The 22,070-nt window shown below is 33.8% G+C and overlaps 1 protein-coding gene across 1 annotated transcript in view; it reads left to right on the forward strand.

The window, feature by feature from the left end:
• The window catches only part of UNC5D (unc-5 netrin receptor D), a 790,136-nt gene that overhangs the window by 745,178 nt on the left and 22,888 nt on the right, over positions 1 to 22,070 (forward strand). Inside the window, exons 14-16 of the mRNA XM_051975504.1 lie at positions 915 to 1,064; positions 10,089 to 10,253; positions 17,869 to 18,047. Coding sequence (XP_051831464.1) covers positions 915 to 1,064; positions 10,089 to 10,253; positions 17,869 to 18,047 — 494 coding nt within the window. The remainder of the gene's footprint in view (positions 1 to 914; positions 1,065 to 10,088; positions 10,254 to 17,868; positions 18,048 to 22,070) is intronic.

A 22,070-nucleotide genomic window follows, 5' to 3' on the forward strand; every position in this document is an offset into this window, starting at 1 on the left:
ATGACTATATTTACATTTTACTTTACCTTTCTAGGAAAAATATATTTTCTGCTTCTAACTAAGTTAAAAACTGGCTATGGAAATACTTCTTTCTTTCATTCTTATTGATTTACTGCCTTTTGTAAACATATGCAAATATGTAAAGATTTGCAAATGTTATAATTTTTCTTCCCCAAAATGACCATTAATCACTACACAATCTGTATAGTCCTAAAATATATATTACAACCTATTAACACAATATAGTTATACATGTGTATATAAATATATGTGTATACATATATACATATGACTATATTAACAATAATAGAAATAGGGAGTAGACATGATTTCATTGATATAGGGGAATTATAAATGAGAAAATTCTCTTTATCAACACACATAAGTTAAATAAACATATTAACATGAAAGTGTTGATTAGAATTGTCACTATTATTAAGTGAAATCCAGTGTTATTTACAGAAATATATCTACATTATTGAGAATTCTTGAGTTTCAGTATCTTTAATAATAACAATACTTTACTTAAATAAATGAACAAAAAAGGAATCATCCTTGGCAAAGGAAATGATTATTGTGGAATGGGCAATTATTGACCATTATTACTATTGCTTTCCTCTATTACACACAATTGTCAGTGTTCTGAATTTAGTCAGGCTTTAGTTTAGGTATAGATGTCTAAGGAACATGTTTCCATTCTCTTTCTGCTCATCATGACGGTTGGTATAAAATTTATCAATGAAAAATGCTTATGAAATTAAATTGTTCATTCGTTCTCTTTCTCTCTCTCTCCCTCCCTCCTTCCTTCTTCATCTCCCCTTCCCCTCTCCCCCCTCCCCCCCCCTCTCTCTTTCCTTCTCCTTTTCCCTCCCCTCCCCTCCTCTCTCTCCCTCCTCCTTCTCTCTCTCTCATAGGAAGTGGTATCAGATGAAAGGCATCAAGGGGGCCAGCTACTGGAAGAACCAAAGTTGCTGCATTTCAAAGGAAATACATTTAGTCTTCAGATCTCTGTCCTTGATATCCCCCCTTTCCTTTGGAGAATTAAACCATTTACTGCATGCCAGGTATTTATTTATTAGTTGTTTTGTTTTATATAACACAAGCTATTATATATTGACCAACAAAAACATTAACAAAATCTCAATGAAGATCCCCTTGATCCACTCTGTCCTTACTCTGTCACCTTATCAAAGGTGTGGGTTTAATCTCAACACTGTTCTGGAAATGTACCAATTTTAGAGACACAGCAGGAAAAAAAAAAAAAGTGTTATAAATTCAGAGGCAGTAAATGCATTTAAAAAGCGGTTGTCAGATAAAACATCCCCCACTCTCTGGTTGAATTTGCTACTACATTTCAATTCACATGTCAACGTATCTAATAGTGAGATGTTTTGTAATCTATCTATCCATCCATCTATTCTAGTTTTACTGAAGAGTTGAGAAAGAATACTGATGTAGTCATGAGTCCAAGTAATGACTGTTCTGCTTTCTTTTGGGTGGGAAACAATAGATATCATGTCAAACTTTTGAAAGGTTTGCTATCATGTGAAATAAGCAATGGAGAAAGGAATAAATCAAAGGAAATAAGAGGGAGCAGCAGGTCATTTTCTAGTCTTGTACTGTCCAGTGAAAGAACTAGAGATGTAAATATATTATTTTTCACTGAGACTCCCTCTAGAACAGATTCTAGGAAGGGTCTAAGCTACACAGGATATACATGATTTAACTTTATATCATATTGAAAAGCTGCATAGTATGAAAGTTATTTCACATGAAACCCCCCCTTCCTCATCTGATGCACATGCTAGTAAATATCAAGAAACTCCAAAAAATGATCATTAAAATCACTGCAAAGTATCAGGGAGCCTGACAGTCACACATCCTTAAAACAGAATGTCTCAAGCAGACTTATTTGAGTACTACTAAACTGGCGTCACATAAAGACTTCTGATCTCTTGGCTAAGCCTTTCACCACTACCTGCATGGCACAGTGCTTTGGCTATGTTTTCACTTTTCATATCATTCCTTTTCCCAAATCACGTACAAGCTATGCCAACTTGTCAGAGTCAAAACAGACTGAACCATGAAGAGAAAACTCTGCCTGGCCTGTGAGATTCAGGAGAAAGGTGAATCCTTCACTTTCTGAATGTATCAAATTTAATATTTCCATATTTGACATTTTGCCAAGTAAAAGTTTATTTTCTGTTTATTTCTATAGACATCATAAATTACTTGGGAAATTGTCACCTTATCATGAATTCTTAGTGTATTCAAAGCATCGAGAACAAATTTAGCCTAGAATATTTTTTTAATGGATCAGCACATTTCCTTTTAGAACAAATAGTTTTCTATGAATAAATGTATTATTTGTGGAGTATGAGACCTGGATGTCTCTGTTCTCTGTAAGCATTATTCAGAATTTCTGTTCCTAATCGAACTTCAGGGTATTGTTAAAACAAGTCTTGATAGTCATACAAATCCTTCTGTATTAATTTTTATGGATTATAAGGGCCATATATCACTGGAGCTAATATGAATGAATCAATCCAAAGTAACTATGAAGTTTAATGCTTAGAAATAAAAATTCTGAGAAGAGAACCAGTACCTTGTAACAGTATTTAAGCCATAATGGAGAATAGAGGGTTTTTTTTTTTTTTTTTTAGTTCTCTCTAAAAAAAAACTAGGAGAATGAAAAAGCTTGCTAATTTTAGAAGAGACACTCAAAGCCAAAAAATCAGACCCTTGCAAAGCTGCTCCACATATGTTTACAACCAGAATAAAGAAATCTAGGAGCTGATAAGGAGCAGGTATAAATATATTTAAAATTATAGCTATCTCCTTTGGAGGGCTGAGCCATAGTTTGACTTTTTAAGCACAAGAGCCATGTCCTGAGATTTCATTTTCACTTTTGGGGGGATCCTGATGCTCCAGCATACTCATCCTCACTCTCCTTCAACCTCTACCCCAGTCATACAATCTTCATTTAATCAATTTCTGGAGGGCATCTCAGCTTTGGGAAATCTCAGTTTGTATCAGCCTTCATGTTATTGTGGCCTTTGCACCTATATAGTATCTACTTCTAATATTAGGGAATCATAGAACACTTTCTGTAGGGAATCCATGTGCTTATTGCTTTTAACTTAATTTATACACAAGTCACTTAATGTCTCAGTGTCCTTGAGAACTCTCTGAGACTATTAATTACAAGTAGATGGACAATCTGGTTTAGTGGAGGTCATTTCCACACAAGAAATTCCCCAGACTGATGCAATTAGAGATCTGCATAAAGAGAAATAAAAATAAAAAAATAAAAAACTCTCAATAACAGTTATGATAATAGTAAATAATAACTCATATTCTTATATTTATAGTTCTTGAAGGTTGATAACCTTCATACCAACCTAGTGAAGACTAGTCTTATGTACTATAGTACATATAGTCCATGTACTATAGTGCATAAGCACTGGGCAAAAAGCCTTATGCATAATGGTAAATTTTTTTCTTAAGAGCTTAATTATTTGTAACTGAGCTCATGAAGAAAGAGAAAACAACAAACACAGATTCTTAAACTCCTATGCATTTATTAAATAGATCTACCCTTCCCTTTCAGCTAGTTACTACCACTTATATTTTACTTAAGTTCACAGACAACTGTTATCTCATTTAACCTCACAAAGGAATTGATAAAGACAAATAAATAAATTATCTCCATTTACAATTGAATAATCTTATTATCACAGAAAATAAATAATTCTCCAATGCTAGATAGCCTAAATGTCAAAAGCCAAAAATAAACTAAGGTCTTTCTTTGGAAGAATAAAAAAGGAGTGAATGAATCAATAAAAAAAAAAAAATGAACATTTACTATCTTCCAAGCTTATATCATATATGACTAGAAGAATGCTGAGAAAATAAAACGTTTGCTCTGTCACTAATCAGAAGCCCCTGGGAAACCAAAGATGGCCATAGAGATAAACAATATTGCTGTCTACTTAGAAAATCTTCAGGCCAAGAATTCTAAGGAGGATTTGAAGAACAGGAGACCAGGCAACTTCAGAGCTGGTGGAACATTTATACAGTAACTCTTTGGCACAGAGTACATTGTTACTCAAGTTCTTAGAGAGAAGATGAAAAAACTGGAGTTGCCAGGATCTTATGATTTAAATCTAGAAAGAACTTTAGAGATCATCTAATCTCATATCTACTGAATCATAGAATTTAGAACTAGAAGAGACTTCAATATAACCCATATATAAAAATATTTCCTATTGTAATTCCCCTAACATGAGATCATCTAGTCTCTCATCAAATGGGGAAAACAACTTCTCCCAAGAAGGCCTACTATACTTTTGGATAAATGTAATATTTGGAACATTTTACCTAACAATAGCCTAAATTTGACTCTGCTATTTCTGCTCATTGCTCTTACTATAGTTTTGCCCTCTGGGACAAAACAACAAATGTAATCCCCTATCAAGTATTTAATGAAACATATATGTGTGTGTGTGTGTGTGTGTGTGTGTGTGTGTATACACACATACATATATAAATATATATATATTTATATATGCTATAGACCAATTTAATCTCATATATATATATATATATGTCTGTGTGTGTGTGTATGTGTGTATAATATATTTAGATATTGTCCAGTTTATCAACTCCCTTTTGCAAAATAGAATGTGGTTTTATCAGAGTAAAATAAAATAAGATTATCACTCTCCTATGCCTAGAAGCTATATTTCATTTAATGAAATCTACCTTAATCATTTTTAGTTTCCATATCACATTACTGACATATTAAACTTTTATTCCATTAGAACCTCATTATGTTTTTGGAAAAACTACAGACTAACAATATATTCTCCATCATTGACTGTGATTTTATTATTTTTAATTCCAAGAGTGAGATTTCATTCTTTTTGGTTTTATTTTATTGTATTTAGCTTAATGCTCTAACCTAAGATCTTTTTGGATCCCAATTCTGTCATCCAATCAGTTAGAAATTCCTCCCAACCTTGTGTTGTCTGCAAAGTTAATGAATATTTTTTCTAGTTATCAATAAAAAGGTCAAATAGCACAAGGCCAAGAACAGATCCCATATCACTCTACTGGAGAAGTCCTAAAAATCTGATATTGAACTGTTAATATCTACTCTTTGAGTCCAAATATTCAACCAGTTTCAAGTACATTTAGTACAGTCCATATTTCTCTATCTTTTTCACAAAAAGAGCATGATACATTTTCTCAAATACTGTTCTAAAACCTAGCTACACTTTATTTTGAGCATTTGTTGGGACTTACTAGTTCAATAATTTCCAAAAAAATGAAATGATAATCTGGTATTTCCCATCTTGATATAGCCATGTTTGTTTTATCCTCTATTACTTGTCATTGCTTCCATCTTTCATTTTTTTGTTAAGCCGCTTCAGTTATGTCCAACTCTTCATAACACCATTTAGGATTTGCTTAACAAAGATATTGGAAAAAAAATATTGGAATGATTTGTCATTTCCCTTCTCCAGCTCATTTTTCAGATGAGGATAATGAAGTAAACAAGTTAAGTGACTTACCTAGGATCACACAAGAGTCTAAGGTCAGATTTAAACTCAGGTCTACATGATTATGGACCTGGTGCTCCATCTATTTTCCATTGCACTACCTACTCCATTTTCTGTCTCTGTTTCTCTGTCCCTGTCTCTCTATTGCACACACACACACACACACACACACACACATATAAATATACATATATAAAATTGAAAAGAAAAATCTAAGTTAATTGGTGTAACCAGTGTACTTAAATGATCAGTTATTTGATTTAATACCATTTTTCCTCTTCATTGAAGTTTTCCTTTATGTATTAAGAACATCATTTTTCTAAGTTACTCATCCTTCCTGATAAGACTTCCATTGTAAAACCCAAGGCTATGGAAATTTACCTATCCTAATAACGGACCAGAACAATTGAAATCTCTTTCTCAATACTTAAGGTACATACCAAACAAACTATCTTTCTTCTGTATCTCTATCACAAATTCTAATCTTCTTCTGCTTGATTCTCTGCTCTATCTAATGCCCTGTTTTTTCTACCACAGCAAAAATAACAAAATACAGTATAAAATTCCCCTTTGTTGATTCTTCCTCCTTTAAAGAATAGTATCATCATTAGGATATGTAAAGGAGTTTTTTGCTTTTCTGTTTTCTCCAATGTGTTCTAGCTTATGTTTGAATAATTGAAGTTTTTATCATTGCTATATCACACCCCTGTGCCAGACTTGTGAACTGTTTCCAAACTCATTATCTATATTTTTTTTCTTTCTCATCAAGTCATTTAAGAGTTTACACCAATAATGAATCAGCTACTATTTCTCCCAACACTGATCTTTACCCATTATACTTCCAATACATTTGCTCCTCTAGCTCTTCTTTTATTTCCTTGTATAAGTTGACTTTCCATTAAAATATTACATGCTGTCCTCCTACCATTTTGCTTATTTCTCTTTAATAAGTTATACCTATTCAGAGGCATATTATAGCTTAGTTTTATTCTACCAACTCTGAGAGATATCTATGAGCTCAAATTAGGCAATAATTCCTATATTTTAAGTTTTTTGTCCCCTCTGTCCATATGTATTTGCCAAGAGAAGATCATGGAGGATAAAGAATGCTCCTGAGTAAATGCTATTTCAACACTCCATGGTCACCACCAGAAATAGACATATTGCTATCTTTAATCAATCAATTCACTTAATAAGTGCCTACTATGCGCCAGGCATTATACTAAGCACTAGTAATACAAAAAGAAGCCAAAAACAGATCCTGTTCTCAAGGACCTTACAATCTAATGGTAGAGATAACAAACAAATATATAAAAGCAAGCTACATACAGAATAAAGAGGAAATAATTAAGAAAGGAATACCCAAAAGTCAGAACTCTCCTCTGGAAAGAGAATCACATTATTCTCAACAGATTTGCTGGAACCTTATATCCACTTTAATCATGTTTCATTTGATCCCTTGTTGGAGGTGATAAGAGGGTCATTTAGTGCAGAGAATATGTTATACATAATGTACAATAAAATATTTTCAAAATATGCATTAAGCCAGAGAAATACAAAGCCAGGCTGTCACCTCGCAAAGATAAAAGCAGCTGTCTTTTCCAGCATGCTCTGCATCTTAGAGAACCAGTGCCTGTCTACTGCTAAGAGATGATTTACATTCTCTCCATCTGCTAGGAACCTAATTATAATGGGAATCAAAATGAAAACATTTCCGGAATACTTTAAACACCCATAACTTTGCCACACTTTGTCCTCCCATATTACTTTCTACATATTTCCTATTCATTGAGTTTCTTTTTTCTACTTTTTTTTTTCTTTTAAATTTTTAAATAAATGAAAGCAAAGATGATTGCCCTGGAAAAACAGTAATCACAGCAGCTCTAATTGTATTATTTGTTAATGTTTTGTTTATCACTATTGGCAGCTGCTACTTCAGTCAACAATAAAGAAAATTCCTTTGATTCTATCTTAAAATAGGATATTCAAAATATTTTGATTTTGTAGAGAAATAAAGAAGGCAAAAAAGAGGACACTAAAAATAGAAAAGGAAGGGCACTAAAAATTGGGGGAAATGGGGTAGATCTCATGAAGGAAGTAGAACTTGAGTTAAGCCTTGAAGAAACTTAATTTGAACATTCTATGAGCCAGAAGTAAAAAGCAAGTACATTCTAGGTATGTGTAGGATGGCCTGTGCAAGACCTAGACAAGGAAACTAGAATGGTCTTCACAGGATCAGTAAGTATACCAATTTGACTCAAATTGACAATATATAAAGTAGAATAATATTCAGTAGCCAGAAAAGGATAAAAGACAGCATGATTGTGAAGGATTTTCAATAATAAATATGAGTTGTTGTTCATTTTGTTTATTTTTTAAATTTTATTTTAGAGGTAGAAGAAACATACCTAGGTAATATCATTTTTTAAATTTTATTTTTAATTTAGAAAATAATACAAGCATTTTCATTGCATAGTAGAATATTTAGAAGATTATTGCACATGAAACTGCAAATCTATTAAGTACAATACTCTTTTTCTTTTAAATATAAAATAAATCTATCATATAAATTTCTTTTTTTTTTCTTTTTCCTTCTCTATTACCCTAGACATTATAACTGTGTGTGTGTGTGTGTGTGTGTGTGTGTGTGTGTGTGTGCATACATATATATCTATCAGAGTTAGGAGATCCAGGTATACAATCCAGGTTTTCAGTGGATGAAAGATCAGAATGATGGTTAAAGAATAAGAGACCTGTTGTAAAGATAGCATCAGTGTATGTACAACTGGACATGTATGTTTAGACCTTGTTTGTATAAAGGTGGCAAATTAATATATAGGATTATATGAGGTAGAACAAGAAAACTGAACAATTGAACTTAAAGCATATCAATACTTCATAGCTAGCTTGACCACAGAAAGCTAAAATGACTGACTTGCAATTTTTCTTTTTTCCTAGTTTTGTTTGAGTGCGTTTATTTTGTTTTTTCTCATTCAAGAGTGTGACAGAAAGAGAAGCAAAATAAGAGAAGATCATTTGAAAGAGATAAAATTAGATAATGACAGTGATAATTGAGCACTTAACCACAATATATGGTATAATGGAAAGGGTCTTAGTTCTGGAATTGGATATTGCGGGTTTGAATCCCTTCTGTTCAATTTACTATTTCTACATCCTTACATACATCCCTTTCTCTTCCTTGACCTGACATTATCCTTATAACACTCTATTTTGGTATTCTGTAGCTTTCCTTATTTACATTATATTGTCTGTTTATTAAAAAAAATTTCATTTACATCAGTGTGTTCCTGTGCATCCACATTAATGTCTTTAAACAACTTCACATTTTCATCTTTATATGAATGGTTATTCTTTGTGGCTCAAAATTTCATTCTTCAATGGTCCCCATTCTTTCTGGAGTAACTTTCTCTGTAAAATTATAGGATCCTACCTGACATTTCTGCAAATCCTTGAAAATCTGTCTTCTCCAGTACTAGTGGGTATGCTAGACTATGTGTACCTTTCTGCTCTTCTATTACAAATTTCAACATGATTAAACAAGATTCTATTAAAACTTGTAAGGAGAAGTAAAGATAGGAGAGGTAGCTTGTTTCAATTTGTGAAGGAAGAATGGATACATGAGATCACTGCAAATCTCATCTCTGCACTCAGTCCAATTGGTTCTAAATGTTTGTAGAGGTCAGAGATCCACCTTAGTGTTTTATTTCTCATGACTGATTACACTCTGAACACTGTTGGGAAGATTATGAGGAAGAGAAGGAGTAGTTGAGAGTTTTATATATCTGAATGAAACTGGAGTAGTTTGTATTGTTGTGCATGGACATGTTTAAGTGTGAGTTTCTAATGTCCAATAGTATAACTTTGTAATAACTCCTTTTTTAATTGTACTGCTTATGAATTGATATTAGTTGTTAATGATATACATGGGATAAGGGTGGTCTATATATGATGCATGTTGTGAAGATCATTGCATTTGGAGCTAGAAGAGGCCTTAGAAATCATCCTATATGGGTCTTTAATTTGTTAGAAAAGAAAATCAAGGTTCAGAGATATACTTACCTGAGAGCATGCAGATAACAAATAGTAGGATGAAGATTTGAACTCAGTTCTTTTATGGCAGCCATACTACCCTAAGTTCAGGAATCTTATAACCATAGTTCTGGAATAGAGGTTCTTATAGTCCTTTCAAAGAAAGCATTTATGGAAGAGAAAAAGGTGATTCTTTATGGAGGGTTTTTCTCCTAATCATTTGTGCCACAGAGTAAAACTCAAGCTTGTGGTAGCCTTGGAATACTAATAGTACCAATTGGAATTGACATTAATTAGTTTTGTGCTACTTGGCATATGCTCGAACATTATTTCAAAAACAATTCCATCAAAGGCATGTATGCAATTATCTTTGCTGCCATCATTATTATAGTTGCCATTATTTTTCCTGTTCTCTGCTCACGTCCAATGGGTCCACATGTCATTTGCCCCCTCTCTCTTCCATCTCGCCTGCAGGAAGTCCCATTTTCTCGGGTGTGGTGCAGTAACCGACAACCCCTGCACTGTGCCTTCTCCCTGGAGCGCTACACTCCCACCACCACCCAGCTGTCATGCAAGATATGCATCCGGCAGCTCAAAGGCCATGAACAAATCCTCCAAGTGCAGACATCCATCCTAGAGGTAAGATGTTGGCCGTCGTTGTTGCATGCTTGGACTACTGATATTTGTAATAGTAAAAAGGATGATGATGGAAAGGAAATGAACATTTATTTAACACTTACTCTGTGGGTAGCTACTGCACTAAATGATTTTTCCAAATATTATCTCGTTTGATCTTTACAAAGATCAAACTGTGACATTAATATTATTATTGTTATAACCATTTTATAGTTGAGGAAATTGAGATAATCAGTTATTGAGTGACTTTCCTAGAATCATGCAGTAATAACACCAGCAACAACAATAATACAGAAATGGATAGGTACTGGACCTGAAATTTCATCAACATTGGGAAACTGTTATGTGAAGAAAGTTCGTCTCCTACTGCAATTTGGCACCCCTTCTCTGCGATTTAGAATCTTAGGTTTGCCTTGAACACTAAGAATATAGTCAGGTCATGTGTCAAAATCAGGGCTCGAGCTAGGGTTGCATTTGAGGCTAGCTCTCTATCCTTTCTATCTATAACCACCAACACAAGAACAGTCTCAACCTGTGAAGACTTTTACTGTTGATAAAAACAGGTACACACTCATTAAATCATCTCAAGTTTATGGCAACCCTTTGGGGTAGGCAGGATATAATACTCATTTATAGATGGCTACATGACCAATAAGGAAACAGGCTGAAATGTTAAGGAAGTAATCCAAAATAACACAGCTATTTATTGGTAATAATAATAATAGCATTTAGATAGTAGTAGAAACTTGTAAAGCACTTTAAGTATGTTTTATCATTTGATCTTCTCAACAACCCTTTGGGACAAGTACTATTATTATCCACATTTAAAGATGAGGAATATGAGGCTGGGAAACATTATTTGTCCTAAGTAAAAAATTTAGTATTTGAATCCAGATTTTCCCAATTCCAAGTTTACCACTTAACTACCTTAAGTAATGGAGGCAAGACTCCAGCTCAGACTTTTTGATATTTCTCCAGCATGGGATCTCTCTTAGATGCATCAAAGGAAATGTGTGAAGTTTTTTATTTGTAGAACTTGATTTCTAAGCTCCACATGGCAATAATGTTTCGAAGATATAGCACAAGACAAGTACCAGATTTAGAGATAAGAGACGTGTGTTTGAATGTTACCTTGGGTACTAAGAGCAATGAGTCTCTGGGCCTATGAGCTCTCAGATCTCCAGTTTTGTTATCTGTAAAATGGGAATAGTATTGTTCATGTTATCTGTTTCATAGGCTCGTAAGGATATAAAAATGTGAGTTCTTATTGAGACAATTCTTCCAGAGTGACATTATTCTAAAATAGATATAGATATGTGTGTACTAGACCCTTTCCTTAAATGGAGGATCTGAGAGGAGCTTTCTGAAGTCTGCCCTCTACTCTTTTCAATTAGTTGAAAAGAGGAATAGGACCAGGAAACAATGAAGAGGAATGAGTTTCAGAGTGGATTCAATCTTTCTGAAAGATGAATTGCCACAGTCCGTGGTGAGGAGATCAGTTGAGTAGGACATGTAACTTTCCTGTTTCACTCACTGATCTGTCATCTCCTCTCTGGTAGTCCTTAATCCTAAAATAGTTGTTCCACTAAATACCAGAGCATTTCCCAAGGGACCACTTCTCCAAACGAATGGCCATCTCAAGAAGCATGTATTTGCCAGATTTGAATTTATTAAATTCAATTAGTACTAGGCACCCTTTGAAAAAGAGGAATCAGTGGTACAGCTCGAGTCATAAGCAGGGGATTATGATTTTTTTTTGCTTGAACAGTCATGGATTATTAATTGATATCCTATTCCAATGAATTTCAAGGTACAATATAAATTTTAGAAAAAGTTAGGAAGAATAGCCAGAATGCACAATGCTGGTTCTCTCCAATGCAAATAACCCTTATTTGAGATTGAAATTGAGAGAAGAGATTAACAAAAGAATTTCAGGTAGAGGGCTTTAAGGCATCCTGGCTTTGCAGGTAGCAACTTCAACTTTTGCAGAAAATTAATGCTGAGGAAAATGATGTTAGGATTTTAAAATCTTATACACTTGGTTCTCAGCATTATTGAACTCTTGTATTTCCAAGGAAAAAATAGGATGATGGATTTTTTTCCCTATAACATCAGCTGAACTTCAAGTGCTAACCATGTCCAATTTATTTGTGGCAGTGGTTTGAAAGGTTTCCATCACAGAAATATCTTGTGTAACTTATTGTACCTGAGAGACAATTATGGGACATAATGTAGTACAGAGCATTTAGAGTTGCAGGATCAGAATTCAAATTCTTGTTCTACAACTTTTCAGTCATTTTCCAGTCATGTGACCCCATGTTAGGTTTTCTTAGCAAAGATATGGGAGTGGTTTGCATTTCCTTTTCTAGCTACTTCTACAGATAAGGAAACTGAGGCAAATGGTGAAGTGCCTCCCCTAGGATCACATACCTAGTATCTGAGTCCAGATTTACACTTAGGAAGATGAATCTTCCTGATTCCAGACCCAAACTTACACCATTTAACTTCAGTCAGATCACTTAACCAGATTGTATAGGAATGGTCTTTTGCCTCTTTTTGCATCCCTAGAGGTTAGTAATGTCTGAATATAAACAATTCTTAACAAAATTTTACTGATTGATTGATTTGGATTTCACTTTCCTTATCTCCTAAAATAAGGTTAGATAACTTTAAAAGTTCCTTTCAGATCAAAATCCACAACCCTATGTATCAATGCTAGTATGTTGTTTTAAAGAGATATTGGCCAGATTTGTGCTATTGTATAAAATTTTCCATTTTAGAAGCTGTATTTATTTCTTTTTTTTCAGGAAGGGAGGATATCAATGCTTGGTGACATTAATCCCTTATATAATGATTGAATATGTTGCCATGTTTCTATCAGGTAGAGAGATTTGGTCTATTACATTATTTTATTTTATACTTTATACGCATATAGTACTTTATACACATCTTAAATGCTATGCTTGCTAGCAAGATGGCACCTTTATTTGGCAACACAGATATTCTGTCTTCATATGTATGAAGAATTCCTGTATGGAGTATTTTGTGTGTTTGTAGAAAACAAAATAAGAAGGAATAAGTTGAAACTAAAATAGGAGGAGTTTAGGTTAAATCAGCAAGACAAGCACAATTAAGGCAAGTAAAAACTTCAGTTTCTGCTATGTATAACATTGCCATCACATCATGGGGTGCTAGATTTAGAAACAGAAGATATTTTAGAAATCATCTAGTCCACTTTCTTTCTTTTGAAGGAGAACATATTCAGAATCACATGTCACTTGCCCAAGGTCATACAAATAGTAAGTGAAAAATAGTAAGATGAGGAGGGAAAGAAAAGTTGACCTAGGATGTAGAACTAGAAAGAATTTCAGAGTTCTAGGACAACTTCCTCATATTATAGATAAGGAAATAGCTCCAGAAAGTCAAATTATTTGACCAGAGTAACATTTAAATGTCAGAACCAAATTCAGGTCTTTTGACTCCAAAGCAATTATGTTAAAAAAAAAAAAAAACCTACAATCTAAAATGGGGGGGGGGGGCAAAAGAAACAAAAGACACACACATTCAAACAATACAGAATAATAGATAATGTATTAGAGAAAGTGCAGAACAAAGTGTTTTGATATCCAAAGGCAAAACAGTCATAAGTATCTGAGTAGATCATGCAAGGCAGAAAAGAAAGATAAATATTCTTATGATAATTCAGTGAAATAACATTAAAGACTACATTCCTATGTAGCTTATTGCTTACAGTTGTCCCTTTTACATTGTGGCTTTCCCTATCAATATTTTGGTGTATTGGGGGTCAGCATAAGAAATTTAATGAGAATTTTGGGGGAATTTTATGGAAACTGCAGACAACATGTCTTTGTGTATCAGCAGATAAAACTTAGAAACTCATAAATTTATAAAATATATGTATACTATTATATATCAACCCAAAATTTACAATAAAGTGCATGCAAAGACCCCATAAAGAAAAAAAAATAAAGTTCAGATTTCTTCTCTGACACAAAGAGAAGGCCAATAAAATTTATGTCAGTTTTCCAGATTGTGAGGGCTCTGTGCCCAACCTCTGCGACATGGAAGGGATAACACTGTGTGTTTGTGTGTGTGTGTAATGTATATGTATATAAATACAACACACACACATACATGTATGTGTACATACACACATACACACACACACACACACACACAGAGTTATCCTTTCCACATTGCAGAGATTGGGGCATGTTGTCTCCCCAATTACAATGTGAGCTCCTTGTTTTTCTATTTTTATACCTAGTGCTTCATTCACTCATAATGGTGGGATAAAACATGATCCTTAGAAAGTTCTCTCTCCATATATCTTTGGAAAGAAAATAAACAACTCTCCTAGATTTAGATATTGACCTATCTGAAAGAAGGGACCTCTATAAGATGGTCTCTCATAGTCCAATTTATTTCATGATCATTTGATGGTAGGTAAATGCTTTGTTCATAGATAAAAACTGCTTGTCTCATTCCCTCATCCCTCAGCAAAACCAAGATAGCTTAGGGGATTATTTCCTCTAAACCTTTAATAAATAATTTGAACAAAAAAGGCAAAAAAAAAAAAAAGCCTAGAATCATTAAATAAACTCCTAGACTGAGAAGAAAGCAGAATACAGCTTTTATGTGTAACTCTTCATCTGCTACCTTTTCTTTCTAGTTGTTGAGATGGCATTCAAAGGTTAACTTTTTAAAGGGCATCATTCCTTTTTCAGAATCCTAAGTCAAAAGCAATTTATCATGCAGATTTAGGCAATATTATATCACATGATGCACCCTTTGCTATTCTACCTAATAGGGAAATCAAATCCCTGTAGGGCAAGAACAATGTGGATCCCAGGTTTCTGAAGCTCTCCAAACAATACCAGCAGTAATATGAGTATATTGATGAGGATAAAGATACAAAGATGATTCACAGTTCTATAGTTCTTTAATATTTACAAAGCACTTTCCCTACAGTATGCTATGGTTGAGAGAATGATGGATGAGAAAACTGAAATTTAGAAAGATGGAGTGACTTCTCTATGATAAAACAAATTTGTTGTTGCAGTTTGTCCTTCACTTTCAAAAAGACTAGTGACATCACAAATAATGTCCTGACTTGTAGATGATTTGGATTTGAGTGAGGTAAAGTAGCACAAAATCATCAGCTTCATTTCCTCTTCTTGAATTATCCAAGTCCAGTGACAGGACAAAAGTCAAGGTCATTAATGATGGTCCAAGATGCAGTGGTTAACCTTGGCATCTGCCATGCTCAACCAAGGGCTAAGAGTTTTTCCAAAGTGCAGTAATCATGACTGTTAAAACAAATTGTTTTCATCTGCCCATTTGGTTGGGGGAAGTCTTCACATTCCCGAGATAGACACTTCCCTAACTTATTGATTGTTTGGTAGTCTGTCAGTTACTCTCCCCCTAATTTATCCCAACTGTTGAGGTTTACTGGGGTTATGGCCACTGCTCATGCTACAGATTCTTGGTGTTACACTAGAGAAACAAGTGTCAGAGGCTGGACTACAGTCCATATCCTCTAATATCTAATCCTGTCCTTTTGAACATTGTTTTTCCTATTCCAAAATGAGAACTTGAACTTTTTTGGCTTAAAGTGCCAATGTTAAGTTTCATTAGTTGCTCTAGCTTCTGGGGTCCACAGATTCAACAGCAAGACAAGAAGAATAAAAGATTTGGTTTGTCAGTAAGAGTTTGATTTTGTTTTGAACACACAAATATGACTGTTTTGTTATCTCTAAGTAAATTTGGTAATTTAGTTCCTCATGGACTACCTCACATCTACCATCACCTTCCATCCTGCTAAATGAAATTATTTTCTAGGGAAACCATCTCTCTTGCCTTCCTATTTTAATATTATTTCATGGATAAAAGAAGAATTTGGTCTTTGTTTTAAAAAGTAAGATTAGTATCAGACCAAGTTTAGAACTTTCATTATCAGATGATGTTCTTTAAACATAAATCTCTTACTGGCCTAGAAAAACCAATTGAATTGACCAAGGACTAGTGGTGAATGATACCTTTCGGAGTTATCAGTGACGCTTAGTACTATAGATGGTAAATCTAGGCTGTATAAAAAAGGGAGGCATCTCCAAGCAATTTTTCTCATCCTTGTTCTTCAATAAAATACTGCAGTAGAATCATATTTTGGGGAAAGAAGTTTAAATGGGAATTTTACATGTTACAATTTTCCCTTCAAGCAGATTCAATCATGTGGCAAGTTTTCTTATCCCATCTCCAAAGGTGATGGAAGTAAGGGGATAATTTGACAAAATAGACTGAATACTTGGAATTCCTCATTGCTTTACAATTCCCTCAGCTAACCAGGTAGCAACTGCTTATCTCAGATGTGCAGGGCATGAAATCTACTCTTCCCTCTGCATATTTAATTTAAACAATCAGAAAATGTGATGTATCTACAGGATTCTTATTACCTGGTCCAGATGCTTTTTGGAATACATCATAAATGTTATATAAAGTGACTGGTGGCATCTCCATCCTTGTGCAATGAACTGATTTAAAATAGAAAAGTTTCTAAGTGAAAGGGGGAAGGAAGGCCACCCATCAAACTGCCATTAAAAGTCAGAAACTTTCTCTTTTTTTGTGCTCTCACAATCCATATTTATACATTTTAAAACTGTCATTCATTCACCTGCAAACCAGCCTACTTTGTTAGGTTGCTGCTGTTGTTAATTAATTCCACCAGGTGCCCAGGATCACACCATCCTGGAAGTAGAGGTGGAGGTGGGGTAAACTTCTACCAACAGCACAACTTTTGCAGTCAAGGTTTAGAGGTTTTTTATAAGTTCCATAAGAACAGTACATTTTTATGCCTTTCTGACACATTTAAAGAAATACTTAATCAAAATATCTGTGCCACATACACTTGACAAATGCCATGCATATCAAATTCTTTCCCACTCTATAAAAAGCAAAGCTTGAGCTCTTAACTGCCAATATTTCATTGAATCAACATTTTATATCTATAAGGAACTTGAGATATTATATAGCTTATCAACCCTCATTTAATATTTATAATTATTAAGAAGGTCTTTCATATATTGAGCCCTCTCAAAAGGGACATAAGTCATATGGACCTCTGTAAGAAATGGAATCATCATATACCAGAAGTGATGGGGTTTATTTGAGAGTCACCATTTTGAGATAACTCTCTGAGAGATAAATTATTGTGAAACTATCAGTGAGATTTGCCATAATCACTAATTTTTAAAATTACCAGAACAATATGACTGTGTCTAACTACATACAATTATAGCACCAAGAGGTGCTATCTATTATAGTACTTAATGAATTTATAATCCCAATCAATTAGGATATAGAGAACTTCTAGATTGAAGATAGCTCAATGAAGCCAGGAGATGTAGGTTTTTAGGAGGTATTTGTCAGGGTCGTGAAATAAGACTGTTATTTTAAAGAAGAGGAACTGCCTTCTATGTATTCAATTAAATACAATTAAACAGTAATGTGTGTTAAGCAAAATTCCTCCTGTGAATTGACTTCCATGAAATTGTGATGCTAACAGTTGGGTCTGATCACAATTTTCTTTTTTTATTTATAGAGTGAAAGAGAAACCATCACTTTTTTTGCACAAGAGGACAATACGTTTCCTGCACAGACTGGCCCCAAAGCCTTCAAAATCCCCTACTCCATCAGACAGAGGATATGTGCAACATTTGATACTCCCAGTGCCAAAGGCAAAGACTGGCAGATGTTAGCACAGAAAAACAGCATTAACAGGTAACAGTTTCTTGGAGATAATTACCAAGGGGATTGAAATTTTTTAGATGTAGAGTGATAAGTAAATGAAGAGGGGATATTTGGGAAACTTATCACTTACTAAATTCAACTATCTCGCTGGAGGGGTAACTAAGTGGTATAGTGAATAGTGTGCCAGATTTGGAGTCAGGAAGACTCCTCTTCCTAGTTCAAATCTAGCCTTAGACACTTACTAACTGTATGATCCCAGGCAAGGCACTTAACCTTGTTTGCCTCAGTTTCTTAATATGTAAAATGAACTGGAGAAAGCAATGGTGAACAACTATGGTTTCTTTACCAAAAAAAAAAAAAAAAATGGGATCATGAAGAGTTGGACTTAACCCTAAATGACTGAACAACAACCACCACCTTAATGTATTCTTCTGGCAGATATTTTAATGTGGTTACCATTAATGTGCTTTCCTACTATATCTTTTTCTTTATTCTTTATTCTATTTATGTGTGTTGGAACCACAATGAGAAACTTCTAGTAATATATATTCCATTAGCAAATTTACTTATTGCCATATTTACTCACACTCTGCCATCAAGTATGTAAGGATGTTTGAGTTGTGTATGCTATATGATGAACATGATATTTTCTGGATGTATATAATAGAACACAGGGACATATAATTAGAATGAGTAAGATAGTCACCCACAGAGCAGTGATAGAGATACAAGTTGTCTACATTTACTTCTTCCCTTTTTCCCTGATAACTCTTTCAGGAAATATTCCTTATCTCACACATACATATCCTATAAATAATAAGCAGTAAAGAGACAAACTGGGAATTGCAGTATTCAGACAAAAAAAGATTGAATATGTGGCAACAAAACCAATATGAAGTTTAAGGCAAGGGAGAATTTAAGAAGTTAAAAGCTCATAGGAATCATGCATAAGGGAGTTGCCACAAATTGAAAAATTTTATTGCTAGACAATGGTTAAAGATGAATGAGGTGGATTTGCTAACAGACTATTTAGTTTATATGTGAAAAAGCAGTGGTAAAGATATCCAGAATGAATGTGGTATATGTATTATCTGGTAAAATTATATTTGTTTGCTGTTTTGCATATCTCCTTGAAAGGATTTTAAATTAGAGAAGCTATTTGAAAGTAGAATGGACGGCTTATTGAGGTTGTAAGTTCCCCATCATTGTAGGTATTTGAACAAAAGTTGAATTGCTACTTGTTAGCAATGCTAACAAGAGAGGAGATTCTCAGTGAAGCATAGGTGATGTGATGTAAGAGACTTTTTGAAGACTTTTTAGTGATTCTGTGAATTTCCAAAAACTTGAGAGGTTTTTTGTTTGTTTGTTTGTTTGTTTTCCTGGCTGAGGCAATTGGGGTTAAATGACTAGCCCAGGATCATACAGGTAGGAAGTGTTAAATATCTGAGGTCAGATTTGAACTCAGGTCCTCCTGACTTCTTGGCTGTGCTCTATCTACTGTGCCACCTAGCAGCCCCTCCTCCCCCCCAAAAAAAGTTTTGTTTTTTATTTTAAGAAAAGAATTTGAAGTACAAAATTCTCTCTACTATAAAATAACTGAATGGAAGAAATCTGTCTTTACCAATCTTTTTCTTCTCTTGCTCTAATATTTCACTTTTCTCTTGTGAAGAAATATTCCTTCCTTCCTTTGCTATATATTTGTTTTCCAGCAGAATCCTATCTTTAAAAATGAATTTTTATAAACAATTCCAAATCATTGATTGTTTTGTCTTGAAAGAAGTCATATTTTGCCAAGAATGATTTTATTTTACTTTTTAACAAAAGGAACATGGAAGAAAGGAAAAACAAACTTAAGTAAGAAGCACTGACTAAACCATAAAAGAAAGAATGTTCCAATTTAAGGATAACATACACACAAAGGCAGTGATATTCAAACCAAAAGAGGAAAATATTTGTTAAAAGAACAAATGAAAAATTTATTTATTAAGTACTTACCATGTGCCAGGTACTGTTATTTTATGAATTTGTGAAATAAAAATACAAAAAAAAAATTAGCAAGCCTGTCTCTGCCACCAGAAAGCTTATACCCTGATAGACGGAAAGGTAATATATCTAGGGAAGTAGTGATCACAGAAAAATGATTGGATAATTTACATATATATTTACTTTCAGTAGTTTATTATTCTTTTAAATACATGTAAAGACAGTTTTCAACATTCATTTTTGTAAAACTTTGTATTCCAAATTTTTCTTCCTCTTTGCTTTCCCTTCCCCCTCCCAAAGACAGCAAGCAATCTGATATAGATTAAATATGTGCAGTTCTTTTAAACATATTTTAGTATTTGTCACATTGTGCAAGAAAAATCAGACCAAAAGGGAAAACACACTAGACAGAAAAACAAATAAAACAAAAGAAAAAGTTGAAAATACTATGCTTTGATCCATATTCAGTCTTCATAGTTCTTGCTCTGGATGTAGTTGGCATTTTTCATCCCAAGTCTTGGAATTGCCTTGAATCACCATATTGTTGAGAAGAGCCAAATCCATCACAATTGATCATCACATGATCTTGCTTCTACTATATATAATGTTTTCTTGGCTCTGTTCACTCAATTGATGTACGTTTTCTAGGCTTTTCTGAAATCAGCCTACTCATTATTTCTTTAATAGAACAGTCATATTCCATTACATTCATATACCATAACTTATTCAGCCATTCCCCAACAAATGAACATCCACTCAATTTCCAGTTCTTTGCCATTCCATTCCCACAAAAGATCTCTACAAACATTTTTTGCACATCAGTCCTTTTCCTTCTTTTATGATCTCATTGGAATACAAACCTAGTAGAGACGTGACTAGATCAAAGAGTATTCAGCGTTATAGTTATTTGGGTATAGTTCCAAATTGATTGCTCTCCAAAATAGTTGAATCATTTTACAGTCATTTTATGTCCACCAACAGCATTTTATGTCCTAGTTTTCATACATTCCCTTCAACATTTATCATTATCTTTTCCTGTCATCTTATTCAGTGAAAGATTTGATTTGGGTGATTTTATCTGGGAAATCACAAAGAAGGTCAATGGCTAATTGGATCACAGAGCAATTGATTAGTATGCCCGTTCTAGGAATGGTAATGTTGATTTGATTATTGTTCCAAGGGAAGGAGAGGAAGTGAAAAAGTTGGAAGAAGGAATGGTTGAAAGGTGGCTAAAGTTTATTGTGGTAGGTCTAAAGTATCCCAAATATTATAAATCCATCAATCTAAACACAGTGTCTAAGAGTAGGTGCTATATAGTGTCAAGTGAAAAAAATTGAAAATATAAAAGTATCAAAAAATAATGAGAGGAAAAGAAAAAAATATTTTGTTCAAATAAAATCCAATATTTAGGATTAAGGATATATATTCCAAATTGTGATATATTTAATGTAAAGCTAATCCTCCCCTTCTATACCTCTACTTCTGGTCATTCAGCAGTGCTAAATGACCATGCATCATGGCTATTTTTATTCAAATATGGATAAATTGGATTAAAAAACCTTAGGGTCCATCAGTTAATTCAATAAACTTTTACTAAACATTTTGCCAGCATCTGGGCCCTGGGGATAAAAAGCTATAAAAGGACAGTCTATTACCTGCAAGGAATTTGAATCCTACTGGGGGAGAAGAAAATGTATATGTACAGAAAGGCATAATGCAAGTCGGATATTGATGAGAAAAAAATCTAGAGGAGAAAAAAAAAAAACAGGAAAAATTCTGCAGGAAAAACTAAGGAGGGAAGAAACATGTTGAATTGAATGAACCCCAGAAGACTTTCCAGAGGTAATGACAGCTAGTTGGTATAGGGGTTAGAGATATGGGGCTGGTGCTGGGGAGACCTGAGTTCAAATGTGACTTCAGCTACTTACTAGTTATGTGAACTGGGTAAAACATTTAAATGTTTGCTTCAGTTGGAAAATAGGAATAATACAACACCTACTTCATAAGGTTGTTGTGAAGATCAAATGAGATAATATTTGTAAAGCTCTTAGCACAGCACCTGGCACCTAG

Source organism: Antechinus flavipes, chromosome 2 (genome assembly GCF_016432865.1).
Source record: "Antechinus flavipes isolate AdamAnt ecotype Samford, QLD, Australia chromosome 2, AdamAnt_v2, whole genome shotgun sequence".
In the NCBI taxonomy this organism is placed as follows: domain Eukaryota; kingdom Metazoa; phylum Chordata; class Mammalia; order Dasyuromorphia; family Dasyuridae; genus Antechinus; species Antechinus flavipes.